The sequence below is a fragment of the Lycium ferocissimum genome, chromosome 9, assembly GCF_029784015.1.
Source record: "Lycium ferocissimum isolate CSIRO_LF1 chromosome 9, AGI_CSIRO_Lferr_CH_V1, whole genome shotgun sequence".
Lineage (NCBI taxonomy): Eukaryota > Viridiplantae > Streptophyta > Magnoliopsida > Solanales > Solanaceae > Lycium > Lycium ferocissimum.
The window spans coordinates 25749774-25769404 of NC_081350.1; the positions used below are offsets into that span (position 1 = coordinate 25749774).

General features: G+C 34.9%; 2 protein-coding genes across 2 annotated transcripts; both read right to left on the bottom strand.

Moving 5' to 3' along the window:
- Positions 1-11575: 11575 nt before the first annotated feature.
- On the bottom strand, positions 11576-12918 carry LOC132030014 (cytochrome P450 71D10-like). The gene is made up of 2 exons (XM_059419480.1): positions 12565-12918; positions 11576-12251 (listed from the first exon to the last, which is right to left on the bottom strand). Exons 1-2 carry the CDS (start codon positions 12916-12918, stop codon positions 11634-11636), a joined length of 972 nt encoding a protein of 323 aa, XP_059275463.1. The 3' UTR covers positions 11576-11633.
- Positions 12727-14387, bottom strand: LOC132030015 (cytochrome P450 71BT1-like). The gene is made up of 2 exons (XM_059419481.1): positions 13871-14387; positions 12727-12968 (listed from the first exon to the last, which is right to left on the bottom strand). The coding sequence occupies exons 1-2, from the start codon at positions 14334-14336 to the stop codon at positions 12940-12942; spliced, it is 495 nt and encodes a 164-aa protein (XP_059275464.1). The 5' UTR covers positions 14337-14387; the 3' UTR covers positions 12727-12939.
- Positions 14388-19631: the final 5244 nt, after the last annotated feature.

Below are 19631 nucleotides of genomic sequence, written 5' to 3' on the forward strand. Positions count from 1 at the left end.
TCCAGTTTTGACGCTACCAAAAGGAACCAAAGGGTTCGTGATTTATTGTGATGCTTCGGGAGTTGGTCTCGGATGTGTCTTAATGCAGCATGGTAGGGTTGTTGCTTATGCGTCTAGACAGCTTAAGACTCATGAAAAGAATTATCCGACTCATGACTTAGAATTAGTAGCTGTGGTTTTTGCACTTAAGATATGGCGTCATTATTTGTATAGGGTGCATGTTGATATTTTTCACAGTTTATAAAAGTCTGCAGTATATCTTTAAGCAAAGGGAGCTGAATCTTAGGCAGAGAAGATGGCTCGAGTTGCTTAAGGACTATGATGTGGATATTCTTTACCATCCGGGGAACGTGAATGTTGTAGCCGATGCTCTTAGTCGGCGTTCCATGGGAAGTTTAGCCCACGTTTTAGATAAGAGAGTTATGACCAAGGAAGTTCACCGTTTGGCCAGTCTAGGAAGAGAGTTATGACCAAGGAAGTTCACCGTTTGGCCAGTCTAGGAGTTTGACTTTTGGACTCCGAGGATGGCGGTGTGGTTGTTCAAAATATAGCTCTTTCCTCCTGAAGTTAAAGAGAAGCAATATAAGGATCCCTACTTATTGCAGCTGAAAGAGGGAATTCACAAGCATAAGACGACGACTTTTGAACAAGGGCAAGATGATGGTACCTTGAGGTACCGAGGCAGATTATGTGTTCCAGATGTAGATGGGCTCAGAGAGTGAATCATGTCAGAGGCTCACAACTCCAGGTATTCCATTCACTCAGGTTCCACTATAATGTATCATGATCTTAAAGAGATTTACTGGTGGAATAATATGAAGAAGAATGTAGCAGATTTTGTAGCTAAATGTCCGAATTATCAGCAAGTGAAAGCCGAACACCAGAGGCCTAGTGGCTTAGCTTAGAATATTGATATTCCTCTCTGGAAATGGGAAATGATCAATATGGACTTTGTATCAGGTTTACCTCGTTCAGCTAGGAGGCATGACTCTATTTGGGTAATCGTCGATCGACTCACTAAGTCGGCGCACTTTTTGCCAGTTAAGACCACAGATTCAGCAGAAGACTACGCCAAGTTTTATGTTAACGAAATTGTCAGATTGCATGGGACCTCAGTGTCTATTATTTCAGATCGTGGTGCTCAGTTCATAGCGAACTTCTGAAAATCCTTTCAGAAAGGATTGGGTACCAAGGTGAACCTCAGCACAGCCTTTCATCCGCAGACAGATGGTCAGGCAGAGCGTACTATTCAGACTCTTGAGGACATGTTGAGAGCATGTGTCCTAGATTTCAAAGGTAATTGGGATGATCAATTATCTCTCATTGAGTTTACTTATAATAACAGTTATCATGCTAGCATTGGGATGGCACCGTTTAAAGCTCTGTATGAGCGAAGGTGTAGATCACTAATTGGTTGGTTCGAAGTTGGTAAAGCAGAGTTATTAGGACCATATTTGGTCTATCAGGCTATGTAGAAAGTCAAGTTAATTCAAGAGCGTTTGAAAATAGCTCAGAGTCGCTAGAAGTCTTACACAGATGTGAGGCGAAGGGACTTTGAATTTCAAGTTAATGATTGGGTGTTCCTTAAGGTTTCGCCTTTGAAGGATGTTATGAGATTTGGAAAGAAAGGGAAACTCAGTCCCAGATATATTGGACCTTACAAAATTCTGTGAAAGGTCGGTCAAGTAGCTTATGAACTTGAGTTGCCCCAAGAGTTGGCCGCTGTTCACCCAGTGTTTCATGTATCTATGTTGAGAAAGTGTGTAGGAGACCCGTCGTTGGTTGTTCCTACTGATACTATAACGGTTAAGGATGGCCTAACCTATGAGGAGATCCCCGTAGCCATTCTTGATCGTCAGGTTCGCAAGTTGAGAACTAAGGAAGTTGCCTCAGTTAAAGTCTTATGGAGGAGTCAGAAAGTTAAAGAAGCGACATGGGAAGCCGAAGAAGATATGAAATCCAAGTATCCATACTTGTTTGACGAACCAAAGGAGAACGTCCAAGGTAACTAACCTCCGTATTCATGTCATGTTCCTCATGTCTCATGTTTCACGTTCATGTTCAGGCATTCAATAGTCATGTCTCATGCTTCAGTATTCATGTTTCCATGTAATCATGTCATGTCAGCTCAGTCCGCTGTTGCACACATGTTTCTTTCACGTTCATGTATTCAAGCCAAGTCCCGTCCCATTCTTAATCATGAGCCATCATTCGAGGACGAATTATCCTAAGAGGGAGATATTGTAACACCTCGTACCCCTAACTAGCTTATGTTCATGATTCGGGGACTTAGAACCCGAAACAAAAGTGTTAGAATTGGAAAATTTGGCCTCAGGACATCAATTGTACGAGTTACTTCTAAAGTACGGCCCGTACATTAATGTACGGGACGTACAATGGTGGGCGTACATCGAGGGGAATTCGCAGAGAGCACCAAGAGTTTACAACCCAAGTACGGGCAGAAAAGTACGTCCCGTACTTTAAAGTACGGGGCGTACCTTGAGCCCGCACTTCCCCCGTCGAAATTAAGTGGCACTGGAATTTAGCATCCAAGTACGGGCTGAAAAGTACGGCCCGTACTTCAAAGTACGGGACGTACCTTAGCCCGTACATTGCCCGTGTCCACCAGAATCTATAAATACGAGGGGTTCAGTTCTAATTTCACTTTTCACCAGTTTCCAAGCCCTAGAACGAACAACTCTCATTCTCCATCACCAAGAACATTAACGTAAGCAATCCAAACCTATTTCAATTGGATTCTAACATATGTTAATGGAAATTAAGCAAGAATTCATCATTTTTAGCCTAGGGTTTTCAAGAAAACCCATTTAAGGGATTCAAGACTAAAGTTTTGGGATTCTTCTACAAAGTTCAGATTTTTATTATGAGTTTGGAGTATTACCAGATATGTAGAGTTTCTACCTACGTGTGGGAACATCATTGTTCTTCTCCACGCCATGTTCCTCCATGATTATGCGGATGTTTACTAAAACTAGGGTTTTAGCCCTGTTCATGATAACCCTAAGTTCATGTACCATGATATATAATAGTTTGTTATTGTGTTCTTAATATTCCCTTTTGGTTATTGAGAATCTGTCTGTAATCCATGAAAACCCATACTTTGCATTCCATGGGTTCTTAAATGCAAGATATGAACTTTTATGTTTATTTTCATGAACTTCTACATGTTTTCCATATTCCATACAAGTTATATTATCTATTATCTTCATGTTTTAATACAAGAAAGAATCATGTTTACAAGAAAGTTATATAATTCATGGGCTTCTTAGCCAACTATATCATGTTCATGTTTTTGGGAGTTGCACAAATTACCGAGAAGGCTTCAAGCAGCTTGAAACTATGTTAGCCACTGTTGGATAAGGATCGCTCCGCCCAATAGGACGATTCCTTAATATTGATTGGATCCTTTCATGTCATATTACATCTTATACCCTGGCAAGGTATGAGAGGCTTTGCTGGTAGGGTGCAAGTACCAGACTTCATGTTGTCGGTTATATTTATGCTCTCCTTACTTAAAATGTTTTCACTTATGTCATATTTATGTATAGTCATGTTTATGACCAAGTTTCAGTTTCAATTTCACTTCTTATCATGTTATTTCATGTCCCATGTTATTTCATTCAGTCACTTTATATACCAGTACATTCAGTGTCTTTGACGTCCCCTTTCTATTGCTTGGGGGCCTGCATTTCATGATGCAGGTACGGATTTTACAGGACGACGCATCTGCTCAGTAGGATTCTTCACGTATCAGCTTGTTGGTGAGCCCCATCTCCTTTGGGGTTAGTCATTCATCTATTTCCTTATGTTAGTCATGCATTAAAGCTATGCTGGGGGCCTTGTCCCAGCAAGTATGTTTTACGATCCAGACTCATGATAGAGGTTTCATAGGCTAGTCAGTTATGTTATGTCAGATATTCAAAGTTGTTTAGCCATCTTTGGCTCGATTCATGGTATTTCCGCATTCATGTTATAAACGAGTATTTTATTGATTATTATGACTTCATGTGTCTTTTTAAAGCCTATCATGTTTCGTGTTATATTCCGCTCATATATGCCTCATGATGATTCAGCAAGCCATGTGGTTCGCTCGGTCACACGCAGTAAGTTACCGAGTGCCGTGTTTCGCCCAGGCCATGGTTTGGGGCGTGACAAGTCCTTTAATGGACTGGGCCCGACTGAGTTAAAAGAAAAGAGGTGGATGGGCAGTTATATACACATATACATGATATACATGTATACACATGTATATCTGTGTATATGTGTGTGTATATGACAAGACTTTAAATGCTAAATTAAAAAAAATGGCCAAAACTGAGAAAGTTAATGAATTTAATCCTTCAATTAATGGCCAAACATGACTAGGAGCCGTTTGGACATGGTTTGAAACCTTGGTTTCAAACCATAATTTGAAACCATGTTTGGATATGTAATTTGAATATCTTAAGTTGTATTTTCTTTTATAGACATAAAAACCCCACAAGTTGTGAAAACTATCAAACATTTCCAATTCTTATATAATCTTACCAAATGAGCAAGTCATAGTTCATACCAAAATTAATACGCTACTAGAAGGCCTTCCTAAGAATACAACATCAATTGATCAAACTTTAGTTCAAAACGAAAATTTAACATGAATAGTAATGTAACTACTCTTTAATATAATCCTCCCACATGGTAGACATAAATAAAGGTTGGTGGAAGTTAATGAGCTCGGTAAATGGTTGGTGGGAGTAATTGTTAAAAATATTTACCAATTTATGGGTCTTTTTTTATAAAATATAAACTTATGGGTCAAGTTTTATATTTAAATTTTTTGAAACCATGGTTTGAAACCCCAAATAATGCCTTTTTGGATGATTTGGGGTTTCAAACCATGAGATGAAGTGCATGTCCAATCGCTGATTTCATTTCGTGGTTTCAAACTATGGTTGCAAACCACATGTCCAAACGCCTACTTAATTAACCAATTAGCCAAACTAATGGATATGGTTAACATGCAAAAGGACATTAAATTGCAAATATGACTTCAATCGACTTTAAACCATGAAGTTGGTTATTTCAATTATGGCCATATTTAGGGGAAAATACATACCCCCCCCCCCCCACAAACGTATACTCGGATTAATTATGACGCACCCAACTTTTGCGGGCGACCTATTACCCCCCCGGCCTGATTTTTTCTGTATTTTTGTATTTTTTTCGGCTGACATGGCATAATCAAAATTTGATGCCCAATTGCACAGTGGAGAGTGTTGCACACTCTCCGCCACATTGGTGCCACATCAGTGCCACGTCACTGCCACGTCTTCTTCTTCTTCTTCTTCTTCTTCTTCTTCTTCTTCTTCTTCTTCTTCTTCTTCATTTCAAGAAATCAATGAACCCATTTTCTTCCATTAACACACACATATTCAATTTCATCATCAATCATAAAAAGCTTATTTTCAAGAAATCAACCAACCCATATTCTTCCTCCATTAACACACACACATTCAACCCATTTTCTTCCTCCATTAACACACACACATTCAATTTCATCATCAATCATACATATCTTTTCAAGAAATCAACCAACTCATTTTCTTCCTCCATTAACACACACACATTCAACCCATTTTCTTCCTCCATTAACACACACACATTTAATTTCATCATCAATCATACATATCTTTTCAAGAAATCAACCAACTCATTTTCTTCCTCCATTAACACACACACACCTCCATTAACACACACACATTCAACCCATTTTCTTCCTCCATTAACACACACACATTTAATTTCATCATCAATCATACATATCTTTTCAAGAAATCAACCAACTCATTTTCTTCCTCCATTAACACACACACACCTCCATTAACACACACACACATTCAACCAATTTTCTTCCTCCATTAACACACACACATTGAAGGGCAACCAGTCCATTTGAAGGGCAGTTCGTGCAATTTCTTGATTGTTTATTTTGTAAACAATGAAGGGCAATTCGTGCAACCAGTCCATTTGAAGGGCAATTCGTGTAAACAATGAAGGGCAACCAGTCCATTTGAAGGGTAATTCGTGCAATTTCTTCATTTTTTATTTTGTAAACAATGAAGGGCAATTCGTGCAATAAATATTTTTGAGCAACCAGTCCATTTGAAGGGCAGTTCGTGCAATTTCTTCATTGTTTATTTTGAAGAAAATGGGCTGAATGTGTGTGTTAATGGAGGAAAAAATGGGTTGAATGTGCGTGTGTTAATGGAGGAAGAATATGGGTTGGTTGATTTCTTGAAAAGATATTTATGATTGATGAAAGAAATTGAATGTGTGTGTGTTAATGGAGGAAGAAAATGGGTTGAATGTGTGTGTGTTAATGGAGGAAGAAAATGGGTTGATGGATTTCTTGAAATGAATAAGAAGAAGAAGGGTTTAGTGATGAAGAAGACAAAATTAATGGAGGGTTTAATGGTTAATTAGAGGTTAATTAGTGTAAATATAATTAATAAAAGAAAAATCAAATGAAAAAAAGAAAGGAAAAGTGGCAGTGACGTGGCAGTGACGCGGCACTGACATGGCGCCAATGTGGCGGAGAGTGTGCAACACTCTCCACTGTGCAACTGGGCATCAAATTTTGATTGTGCCATTTCAGTCGAAAAAAGTACAAAAATACAAAAAAAAATAAGGCCAGGGGGGTAATAGGTCGCCCGCAAAGGTTGGGTGCGTCATAATTAATCCGAGTATATGTTGGGGGGGGGGGGTTTATGTGTTTTCCCCATATTTAGCTTAATCAATCAATTAAAAGATAATCTTGCAATAATGAACTCAATTGATTTAGATCGTGGAAATTGGCTATTTTAATTAAGGTCAGAATTGACTAATCAAATGATTATTTCAATTGTAAATGAAAAAAAAAATGATTATTTCAATTGTAGCCCCAAATTGTAAGCAATTTAGGAAATTAACCATGATTAAACACTTGATTAATTATTATTAACTCAAAATAATTGCACAAATGCAAATCGAATATGCAAAATTAAGAAATTGAGGGGTAAAAAATATTAATTCATTTAACTAATCAGATTTGTTGAATTAAACGGAGTAAAAATGCTTGCTAATTAATTTTCTGATAATTTTAACAATTAAATAAATAATTGTTTTAAATTGTATTCTGATTAAATTTAGCAAAATGTTCCATATTAATTATAAAAGTGTGTAAACTAGTTTCTAAGTGATTTATAATATTATTGAAGTTATTTTGCCAAATGAAATGGCAAAATATTAATAATTTTATAAAACTATTTTGACTTGTAAAAAAAATGCACATTTCACTCTGTTTGATATCCGAGGACTCTGAGTAATTAAAATAAATTATGGGAGGTCAAAAATTAGGTGTCAACAGGTCTAGCAGTATGAACTGCAACGGGAATCACCATGGGACCCTCACACGAATGAGGTTGAATCGGACATGAAAGAACTTATAAAATTAGTGTTAGATAATTCGTCGTGCGGCATAAATAAAGATATGAAGAAAACTTTTTTTGCAATGGCAAAGATCTTCTACTATACTGCACATGTCACGGCGGAAGTACTCAACTTTTACATATCTAAAGTGCTCTTTGAACCAGTTGAGTAGGATTCTTATATGTATTGTATAATTGAAATAAAATAAATTGTGAAATAATATAGTTTCATATTAATTTTTTGTTATTGTTTGTAACTCTCACTGTCAGTGTCAATATAATCTTTTCACCGTCAAAGGATGTGGTGCAGTGAATGGGGTTGTTCCTCCCTTAACTAGAGGTTTCGATTTTGAGCCGTGGGTATGGAAAAATCCTTAGTAGAGAGCGCTTCCCCCCAAATGGGGCCCTACGCGGCACGAATCCGGATATAGTCGAGCTCTAATGTGGGTACCGGACAGTGGATGGGAAACCAAAAAAAAAAAAAAAAAACCTTTTCTCGTACAATATGTATAAAATACAATTTCCATTGCTATAGTGACAAATAATACACATTAATATAATAAATAAAAAAGCAAGAAAAAATAATGATTACCTTCATTCCTTCCGTTAATATAAGTACGTGCGTTCTGATGATTAACTCAACACATGAATCGCACGAGATAAGAATGAAAGAGGTGAAAATTTTCTAACATGCGGCCTTGAAGCCTCCCCTTTATAAGTTTGTTTAATACAGTAACATATTCATAACCGAGACTGTACTAAGATATTTGTTAATTTGCACGATTTATTTTCTATCCTACTCAGTATCAGATTTTCGCATATGAGATAGAACATGTTTATGTACCTGTTCCAAGCTTAGCGGTTGCGGAATAGTAAAAAACAGGAAGGTAAGGACACAAAAAATTTACGTGGAAACCATCCGGCTCACAAGGGTGATAAAACCAGGATCTACACCTCTGTTAGATTTTTCCCAAAACTCCACTACAACTGTAAGCCTGTGCAAATTCAAGTTACAACCTCTGTAGGAACTAAACTCTAATCTATCTCACTAACCTCCTTAGACTAGTAAGCTCACTTCAAGTTATCCCAACTTGAAGTTGAATTTGACTAACTATTTGTACCTATAATTTATGCTTCTATGAAAGTGAATAAAGGTACAACTCGATAAACAACCTAATACATAAATCTAGACTCAAGAACTGTAAAACATAAACTCTGTAGAACAACTTCTTCTTCTTCTTCGTAGTATCAGGGTCGCTCTATGGTAACAAAACTCTCTCAATTATAGCTTTGACAGCGTTTGCTCAATTTCTGATTCTCTCTTTGTATGTGCGCAAACTTTCTTCATGGCATGATATGAGCAGGGGCGGACCCAACGTGTTGGGTGGGGGGACCCGTGCCCCCCCCCCCCACCCCCAACTTCAAAAAAAAAAAAACCCTATATATATATATATATACACCTTGAAAAACTATGATATATTTTAAAAGGACCCCTCAAACATAATTGCAAAAGTAGTTCAGTTGGTAGGAGTGCCCCTGAGTGCTCACTGGTCACCACCCGAGATCAAATCTCGGCTCCAACACAATTTTTTTTCGCCTATATACTTGTATTTTCACCACTGCTACGCTATTAGTGACCGATCCAATACGGTATTATCCCTCAGTCGTCATTAAAATTTTTGTTACTGTGTATGTTAAGATAATGGTGCCCCCGCCGTCTTAAAATCTTAAGTCCGCCTCTGGACATCAGTATTTATAGCTCTAGGCTTGCCTCAAGTCGGCTGAACTCAATCCCTACGTGGTAAGGCCCATAATGAAAGTTAGGGTTTGAGTTGACTTGGGATTCTTGCATCCACGCGTCTTCAGTGTCCTTGTAGGATTCTGAAGTATCTCGATATATTAGGCCAGAAATCCTACAAACTTGTTCGCCAAGTCTTTACCATAAAACACAAATCCTACTCGCAGTAGGACTGTGAGCTGGAACATGTTCTTGGACTTGGTTCAAGCACTTGCTTCTTTCACCTCTGAATCCTATCACACTGTCTGAGATGGAACATGTTCATAAACCTATTTCATTCACCATTGTCCAGCATCTGTCTTTGACTTATTCTCTCACAAACCTGGTTCATTCACTCTTGTTCTGAATATGTTTCTGATCTTTTCATTGCACTTGTCTCTCTGTTGGAATACGTTTGCAGACCTGGTTCATGTGCTCATGTATTTTGTTTGTCTGCAACTCTCTTCAGTAGATCATGTCCCCAGACCTGGTTCACCCACCTTGTTCAATAGCTTTGTCTATCGTTTTTCTGTATCCAGTTCATTCTCAATCGCTTTATCTCAACAGTCTCTAAAGCTGGATTACTATCTTTTTTCATTTACTTTGTCAGTCATCAAAACATATAAGCTTATGTCAATAGTACTGCTTCTTGACTCACATGATTTTAAAGCCTAAGCTCTGATACTAAGTTTGTCAAGAACGCAAATCCAAAGTTGTGATAAGCCCCTACGAACGTTATTACTCTATAGGTGTCATCACACGGAATAAATTATTTTTACAAGAAATACGTAAACCATAGGAGATTCCAATTAAGTTCAAAGGTAGTTTCTCAATAAAGTGTAAGTCTCAAATACAAAATAAAATCCAAGTGAGCCATATGCTAAAATATAGCTCAATTGCCGGTGTTGAGTTCTTCTTTAGCTTTCCTTCGCTCACGAACCACTTTGGCGATTGTCCTATCTTATTCACTAGTCGTTGCCAGGGGATTAATACAAAAAATATTCCCAATTGCCCGTGTTGGTAGTGGTGGATTGAATATTGGACGTAAATTCACAACTTGTGTGAAAACAGATGGTTTAAAGGGGTTCGAGCTGCAGCTGTCGTGCACTTGTAAATTAGTGCAGACAACACTTAGAGTTGGGTTCGATTTTGCATCCCTGTTTCTGATGCCACTTGAGGCTTGAATAACTTCAGTTTCGAATCGGAAAATACCTATCTTTTTCTACTAAGGGATTGGTTAACCAATCTCATCAACCGGCGTCTGTGTGTATCAGTGAATGGTGAAAAGTGGACGATTCGATCATTTGAGGTGACAGGATTTTCGCGATGTGACCACGAGCAATAGCAGCCCAATCACTATTCAAATTATAGTGTGTGCATCCATCTGCAATTTTGTGTGATATGCTAGCACTCATAGCTAATCCCCCGCAATTAAAATGGCTGGCTCAAATGAATGACAAGTAAGCTTTCCTCGACGCAAGGCCCTTGAAGGTACACTACTTACTTTCCAACCCAAAGGTGTGACTTCTGAATTCTGGGCTGAATTAAACTTACATTAACTATTTTGGTTTAACAAAATTGCCTAAGCAGATATATAGCTGATAGATATGACAACACGTCACTCATTTAGTAGATTGACCAATATTGAACCTAGATTCATTTTCAGTGATATGGGCTTGGCATATAGTGTAAACATGGTTGAAAGACTAAGACCAGCTGCAAGGGAATTAGCACTTAGTATATATCTCTTAACTTTTGAATTTTATCATCTTTTTTTACAAGATGTGACTCGTTATAAACATTATGAGATCTACATGTTTTCAACACTTAGACAGCTTAAACTTTAAGTCAAATCCAATCCTTAGCTTTGATGTCAGATAAATATAGTCAAGCTAGTACCAACATGTGTTTTATCACCTAATATGTTAATAAGTAGAGGCAAACAAATCTAAGTAGACGGCCGGGTCAGTTTGACAAATTAAAAAGTGTACAAGTTCTAAATGCAAATTTGACAAGGCTGGTTCGCTTAGCATCACGACGCTTGTATTGCTCTCCCACGACCCAGGTTTCATGGTTTAGGTTGATGCTCACATTTCGCTCGCCTAATGATTCATAGTGAACTTCGATTGGAGTTACTCTTGAAGCAATAAAGTGTTGATCTAGTCACCACCGGAGCCACAAATGACTAAACTAGACAAACAAAAAAGGAGGAAAGATCGCTCAATAAATGAAATTGCCGAAAGATTTCCTTTGAACTATTTAAAGTTATCCAACTTGAGTTATAAGATCACGAATAATCACCAATTCATTATGGCCTACTAATGGTACAATATCACCAATGATTAAAGCTTTATTAGAAAGAGCAAGATATATAGATGCCTTTAAAATTGTTACACAGGCTTGGAGACGATAGGAATTACATGCATATTAAGTTCTCTTCTCACTGCCACACCAAAGTATACCTCACTCATATTCAATTCTTCATGTTTCATCCCATTGGGCAGCTTCCAATCAAAATGGTAAAGGAAAAGAGCCAATGGAAGTTCTACATTTGCTAGACCAAATGACATGCCAGGACACGTCCTTCTTCCTGCTCCAAATGGGATGTACTCAAAATTATTCCCATTGAAATCAATTGAACTATCAAGAAATCTCTCTGCTTTAAAGCACTCTGCATCTTCCCAATATCTTGGATCTCTTCCAATTGTCCAAGCATTCACAATAACTTCAGTGTTTTGTGGTATTTCATAACCATCAATTTTACATTTTTCTCTACTTAGCCTTGGGAGTAATAGAGGGACAGGTGGATGCAACCTGAGTGACTCTTTGATGACTGCTCTTAAGTATTTCAATTCATCAAAGTTTGATTCATCCACATAACCTTTTTCACTAAAAACTCTCCTGACTTCTTCTTGTGCTTTCTCTAAGGCACTTGGTTTCTTTGGCATTTCTGCCATTGTCCGATCAACAGTTGTAACTGAAGTATCTGTTCCAGCTGCAAACATGTCCTGTTACATCATTCAAATTATAATATGTTAGTCATTCGAAGAAGAATTGAGTTACTGATCATTACGTTTCATTTTATATAGTGGTTGTAAGAAATTTAAGAAAGAATAGACTTTTGGCACACCCTTTAAAGTTTGTGGTTTTAAATATGTTGTGATATTTCTAGACATGGGGTTATATATAAAAACATGTCATTATAGATCATAAAATGAGAAGTTTAAAGTTATAGAGCTTCCAAACATGAAAGTATGCCATTCTTTTTTAATAGAATAAAAAGAAAAGAATGTCGGGGCAGAGGGAGTAAGAATCACTAACCAAGATCACTGCTTTAATGTTGATTCGAGTTATTTCATAATTTCCATCATTTTGGACTCTCAGAAGGACATCCACGAAGTCCTCATGCATACTTGTGTTGTTGTTGTCAGTAGATATATGGTCATCTATAATCTCATCAAGTAGCTTATCTACTTCATGGTGAAGCTTCTCTAGTTTTGTCCTGAGACCACTTATATCTTGAAGCCACTTGATTGAAGGGTAAAAATCAGCAGTATTAAAGCCAGTCCCCACTTTAAGAAGTTCAATTAATATAGATATGAACTTTTCTTGGTTCTTGTAGTTTTTTCCAAATGCTGCTCTGGAAGTGAATCCCAACATGATTGTTTGTAGCATTTGAGTCAAATTAACAGGGGATCAAGCATGGCTAACCAGCAATCTAGCCAGACTTGAGACAGAGGCGGATCTAGAATGTCAGGAGTGATCGATCAATCGAACCTGTCATCAGTTCAGCACAAACCATAGAATATATGTGAAAATCGTAATCCCTCTATTTCAATATGTTTGTCTTAATTTGAACTCACACGGAGTTTAAGAAAATAAATACTTTCTAATTTATGTGATATAGTTTGACCTAACACGGAGTTTAAGAAATAAAGAAAGATTTTTGAAATTTGTGATCTAAAATAAAGTTAAATATTTGTGTGGCTGTAAATCATTTCATTAAGGGTAAAATGAAATGTTTTAAGTTAGATTATTTCTAAATATAGAAATGTATCATTCTTTGGGACTGACTAAAAATGAAAATATATCACATGAATTGGGACAGAGGACAGAGGATATGTGTAATGTATTAAAATGCTCTTCGAATCTTATGGTCTTAAATATGTCATGTAGAATGTTAAGTGTAAAGAGAGTTACTAATAAATATAGAAAGTCACTCTTTTTGAAACATGCTAAAAAGGAAAGTAAGACAAATAAATTGAAACGGAGGAGTACAAGATTGATTTTGAACCTAGACCCCAAACTCACCTTCTCAATTTAAGTGTTTTAGTTTGATTATACACAGAATTTTAAAAAATAAATGAAACTTTCGAATCTGCAATATTAAAATAAAGATATGTGTAATGTACCAAAATATTCTTTGAATCTTGTGGCCTTAAATACGTCATGTAGAAAGAGACTGTATTCTTGAAATAGACGAAAAAAAGGAAATAAGACACTTAAATTGAAACGGATTGAATATTAGTAAGCAAATTTCGATGGACCTCGTCAGAGATTCGCTTGTTTTTTGTATTTATATAATCATAATGTGAAACCATTAATTTTAAATCTTAAGTTGGCCTCTGACCTGTGAACTCTTCTTCTCTGAAAGAACGGAAGGACTGAACACGCTTGGTACTTGGGAGATCAAGTACACAAATTTTACGCATCTGTCTCCGGTATTCGCCATATGGAGCGAATCCAACGTTGACGGAATCATAAGAAATAATCTTAGCAGAAAGGGGCTGAGACCTTGCTGCAAAGACTATGTCATGAGTTTCCATCACTTGTTTTGCAGTTTCTGGTGAGGAAACAATTATAGTAGAGACATGTCCAAATTGCAAGTGCATTGATGGTCCATGTTTTTTAGCAAACTCTCTAAGGACTTTGTGGATTAAAGGACCACCGACTGCTAATTGGTGCAGATTGCCGATAATAGGTAATTTCGATGGTCCTGGAGGAAGATTTGAAGAAGAATTGCTAGTTCTTATTTTGAGAATAACAAGGATGAGAAGTGCAGAAGCAAAGAGATAAATTGCAATGGGTTTCATTTTGCATAGTAGAGAACTTTTTTATGTGGAATGGTTTCTTCAAACTATAGAGAAATTCACTTATATATTAATGACAGGTTTTAATTATAGTAATTAGTTAGTACAACTACTATCTTGAGATTTGCACTAGTCCTCCGTTTTAATGACAGAACCAAATTAAAAAGTACAATGTTTAATGTGGAGGATATACTGTGACTGAGACTCGTCATAAACATACATATTCAAAAGAATACAAGTACACCAATTCCGGTAAAACTTATCTTTCTTGACTATATTCAGCTAAGTACATAAAATATTATTCTCTCTAACAGAGTGATAGTAACTTGAATTTTTTTTGGTCCATTCTTACCTTTTGCATGGTATTTTTTCCATGCTTACCGAAGCACTCCCGTTTGGCCATGGATTTTGAGAGCAGATTTTCAAAACAAAAAAAAAATGAACTATTGTTTGTTCATGAAATTTGGTCAGTTTTTTACAAATTATTTTCAAACATTTTCAAGTTTCAAAAACTGGCTCAGACTAATTTTTGGGTGAAATTTCACTTCCACTCACAAAATTTCAATTTTTAAAAAGTAAAATGCATGTCCAAACACAACTTCAAGTTCTAAAAACTATTTTTCAACATAAATTCAAAAACTCTTTTTTTCTCAAGTTTCAACTAAATCTATGGTCAAACGCTAGCTAAAGGTTATATTATAGAGATGGAGTCAGAATTTAAACTTTATGGGTTCTAATCCTATGATTGTGACATCACTTGTTAGTAACTGAGTTCTAAATTTAAATTTTACATATATTTACTGAATTTCAACTAAAGCTACCGATTACAGCAGAATTCGTACTTTTAGCTCCGACCCTTGATAATGTTATACTCTTTCATTCTCATCAATAGTTGTGTCTACGAGCCAAGAAAAGCATATTATTTCTACTCTATGGAAGTGGCTAGAAGCAGGCTGCTCCTCGTTGTCATGCCTCCTTCTAGTCAAGGGTATTTTCGGTCTTTTAGGATTTTCATGTTTTAAGGATATTGCAGCTAACTGCTTTATACTTGTACGTTTTCTCTATTGGACAAAAAGCTCAGTTCACTTTAATTTAATTACTGCTTGAAGAAAGCGTGTACAACTTTTCTCAAATTGTGTGACCCATTTAATTTAGGGTAAACTACGTATATATACATGTTAAGGAGAAATATTTACAAAACGTAACGATAGTTTTCCTTATTTACAAAACATAACGATATATTACAAAACATGACGGATTTTCATATATTTTTCGTTTTTTTATTTTTTTTCCAGAAAATATATATATTTTTTTAAAAAATAATTTTTATATATATATTTTTTTGCTCAATGGCTTAAAAAATTACCTCATATTTCTGTGTATGAAAGTTGTATGAAATGTGTATGTGTGAGCAAAATTTTTAATATAATTTTCATATACAAAATTTTGAGCGAAAACTTTAAGCCTTGAATATTGTATGAAAATTGTTACAATGTTGTTGTAGTTGTATTAATTTTAGAAACCTAATATGAAATTTATATACAAACAATGTGAATGAAATTCTAAGTCTTGAGGAAGATATACACATTTCATACCATTCTCATGCATAAAATTTTAAGCATAATGTTTAAGCCTTGATCAAGATATACACATTTCATACGTTCTTCATACATAAAATTTGAGCGAACTTTTTAAGCCTTGAGCGGGATATACACATTTCATACACAAAAATTTGAGCGATTATTTTAAGTCTTGAATGTTGTATCAAAGTTATATACAATGTTGTTGTAGTTGTATTAATTTTACGTAAATCTAACATGAACTTTATACATGAAAATGTGAGCGAAATTTTAAGACATGAGCAAGATACAAATTTCATATTGTTTTCATACACACAATTTTGAGCGGATTTTTTAAGCCTTGAACGAGATATACACATTTCATACATTTTTCATACACTAAATTTTGAGCAAACTTTTTAAGTCTTGAGCGAGATATACACATTTCATACAACTTTCATACATAAGTTTTTGAGCAAAAAAAAAAAAATATTAATTTTTTAAAAAAAATAAAAATAAATTTTAAAAAAAATATTTTTTTTAAAAAAATAAAAAATATTTTTTAAAAAAATGATTTTTAAAAAATAAAAAATAATTTAAAAATATTTTTTTTTTTTTAAATATAAAGCATGTTTTGTATAGGATTTGTAATGTTATGTTTTGTAAATATAAAACTATCGTCACGTTTCGTAAATATTTCTCCTTAAGATGTATATATATGTCAAAGACCCCCCTTTTTTATTTTTAACAAATTTCACAAATAGGAAGTTTCGAATCCAATTTGGTTAGACTAATTTAGAGAAGGGGTGTTCATGGTTTGGTTAAAAATCGATCCAAATCGATTAAATAAACAAACACTTTTCTGGATTTGGTTTGGTTTGATTTTAAATATTTAAAAACTGATAATGCTTGGTTTGGTTTTGGTGTTATTAAAATAAACTCGAAGAAAAAATCAAACCGAACCGATAAATTATATACATAATTTTTATAATTATATATACACATAATCTATTAAATTAGATCGAAATTACCATGAAATATACGAAGTTTAATCACCTATTTTTCTTCCATAAGGATTCGCCAATTTCTCTTGTTCCATAGGAAGATAAAGTTTCAAGCATCTTTAGCTTTTGAATATTCTATAACTTACACAGAATATATAATTAGACAATGTATAGTTAAATATATTTGACTTGTACTAAGTATATTTTAACGAAATGATGTTACATGACCTAATAAAAAATTTGTCACTTTATTTGTTTGTTTAACGTGAAGAAATAATAGTAGAAAAAGAAGGAAATAGTATATGTTTATTTATGGTGAAAAACCGAATAACCGAACCAAAACCGACAATAATCAAACTGATAAATGTATATTATATATGGTTTAGTTTGGTTTTAATAGTTAGAAAACCGACTAAGTTTATTTGATTTTGGTGTTGACCAAAAACCTACCCAAACTGAACCGTGAATAGCCCTAATTCAGAGGTCAGAGCGTTGTTTAGAAAGACAACGTTTTACGCTACAAGTTTAAATCCCAAGACTAGCTAAAGTAATTTTTCTTGGAGAATATATGAGAAATTTTATTTTGTGAGTCACACAACCAACACTACTTGTGTGAGGGTACTTTACTATTTGACAAGTGAACACTTGCTTGTTTTAAGCATAAACAAAAAAGGCAATGTTAAAGTCCACATTTTTCCTTAATTAATTTAATTGCCTAGCTAGAAACCAAAAAAAAAATAAAAAAAATAAAAATATCTCTAAAATATGCAAATAAAGAAGGTAACCAAATTGGCATTACGAAATCTTTTAATTGCAGTGTTCTCAAACCTTTGCTTTCGTAATATAATTTTTGTTATAGAGTATCTAAAATAAATTGTTTCTCTAAACATTGTTTTTATCAAATATTCAATTGTGAATATTAAAAATCATTATACAGTCAAATCTATTTATATGTTTATACACAAGTGCAGCTGGTTCATGATCATGCGTCCTTAATTATAATTCTATTCAGTTTTCTTTTAGCAAAAAAAAGAAGAAGACCAATAGCACTTAAGACAACGTTTGGGATTTTAACACTAATTATTTAGAGAAGTTCATTCCTCCATTAATATAACAGAAATTGGATAATTACATATTATACAATAACATAAAATAATATAAAATGATCAATATATATTGTTACTATTCTCTAATTGTCAATTTTGAAGATATTTTAGGTTTTCTTTCTCTTTTTCTTTTCTAGCTAAGCATTTTAATTAAGGAAAAAATTAAGATTGCATTTTTTGTTTATACTTAAAACAAGCATGTCCAGCGGAGAGATACAGATGCCCCGGTGAGGAGATGTGAGAGGTTGTCGATGGAGGGCTGGAGGAGGGGTAGAGGTAGGCCGAAGAAGTATTGGGGAGAGGTGATTAGGCAGGACATGACAAGTCTTTAGCTTATAGAGGACATGACCCTAGATAGGAGGGTGTGGAGATCGAGGATCAGGATAGAAGGCTAGTGTAGTATTTTCCTTCCTAGTAGGTTAGCTATTATTTTCGTCATTCTACTTAGTATTCTCAGTTTTGCCCTATAGTTTCTTGTCCTTGATTTTCTGCTGTTATTCCTTGTTCTTAGAGTATTTTATTTATCTATTCTTTTTTGAGATTGTTTATCATTGTCTTCGATCTTGCTCTATTTCATTTTCATACTGCTTTGAATTACTTGTCGTTATCTGACCTTTTTTTTTTTTTGCCATGTTTTATCTTGGTAGGGTCTTTGAAACAGCCTCCTACATTGTAGGGGTGGTACGCGTACACTTTACGTCACCTCCCGGACCCACATTGTGGGATTTCACTGGGTACGGTGTTGTTGTTGTTGTTCTTAAAACAAGCAAGTGTCCACTTGTCAAGTAGTAAAGTATCTTCACATAAGTAGTGTTGGTTATGTGACTTACAAAATAAAATTTCTCGAGAATATATGTTGACTAAATTTTTTGAGATACGGAGCATTGGGATAATTCGCACAAAACATTTCAATTCTCTAATGGCAAATAAATGACTTCTTTTTAGGAAAAATTACGAGATGTGACAAACGTTTATTGTATTTTAAAAATGTAAACGTAGCTATCAACACTGATACAGTATGCGTTGATACAGCTCTTTTGTGCGATTTTCAGCTGAGACAGTATGCACTGCTATGACTGATAATCATCTGATACCCGCCTGATACAACAAATGTAGCTACGTCTCGTAAATACGCAAATTATAGCTACATACATTTTGTACTTACGCTCTATATTACAGTAGTTTATGGAATTTTCTCTTTAAAAAAAAAAAAAAAAAAATTCCCCCTTCCCTAACCCCAAAAAGAAGATGGTTAATATGATGTTTCTCGAGTTCATTAATTAAATAGCCACTAACTATTTTTTTTTTCTTCTTCTTCTTTTGTCCACTAACTATTGAAAATAGGTGATCAGCGTCATTTTTCTTTCTTTTTTACTAAAAAAAAGTAACTGATCTTTTGCTATTATACTCAAGCCTAAATGTGATCTATACTGTCAATTTTTAATGACGTAACATCTGATTTTAAGGCTCGGTATTGGGTCGGATATGATGTTTTTTGTTAAAATGAGTTGGTATTTAATAAATTTTATATTTTGGCTAAAAAATCATGTGTCACATCATTAAAAAGTGGCCAGATATGTCACTAATTTCCGGCTTGATTGACATTTTGAGTGAAATAGCAAAAGATAA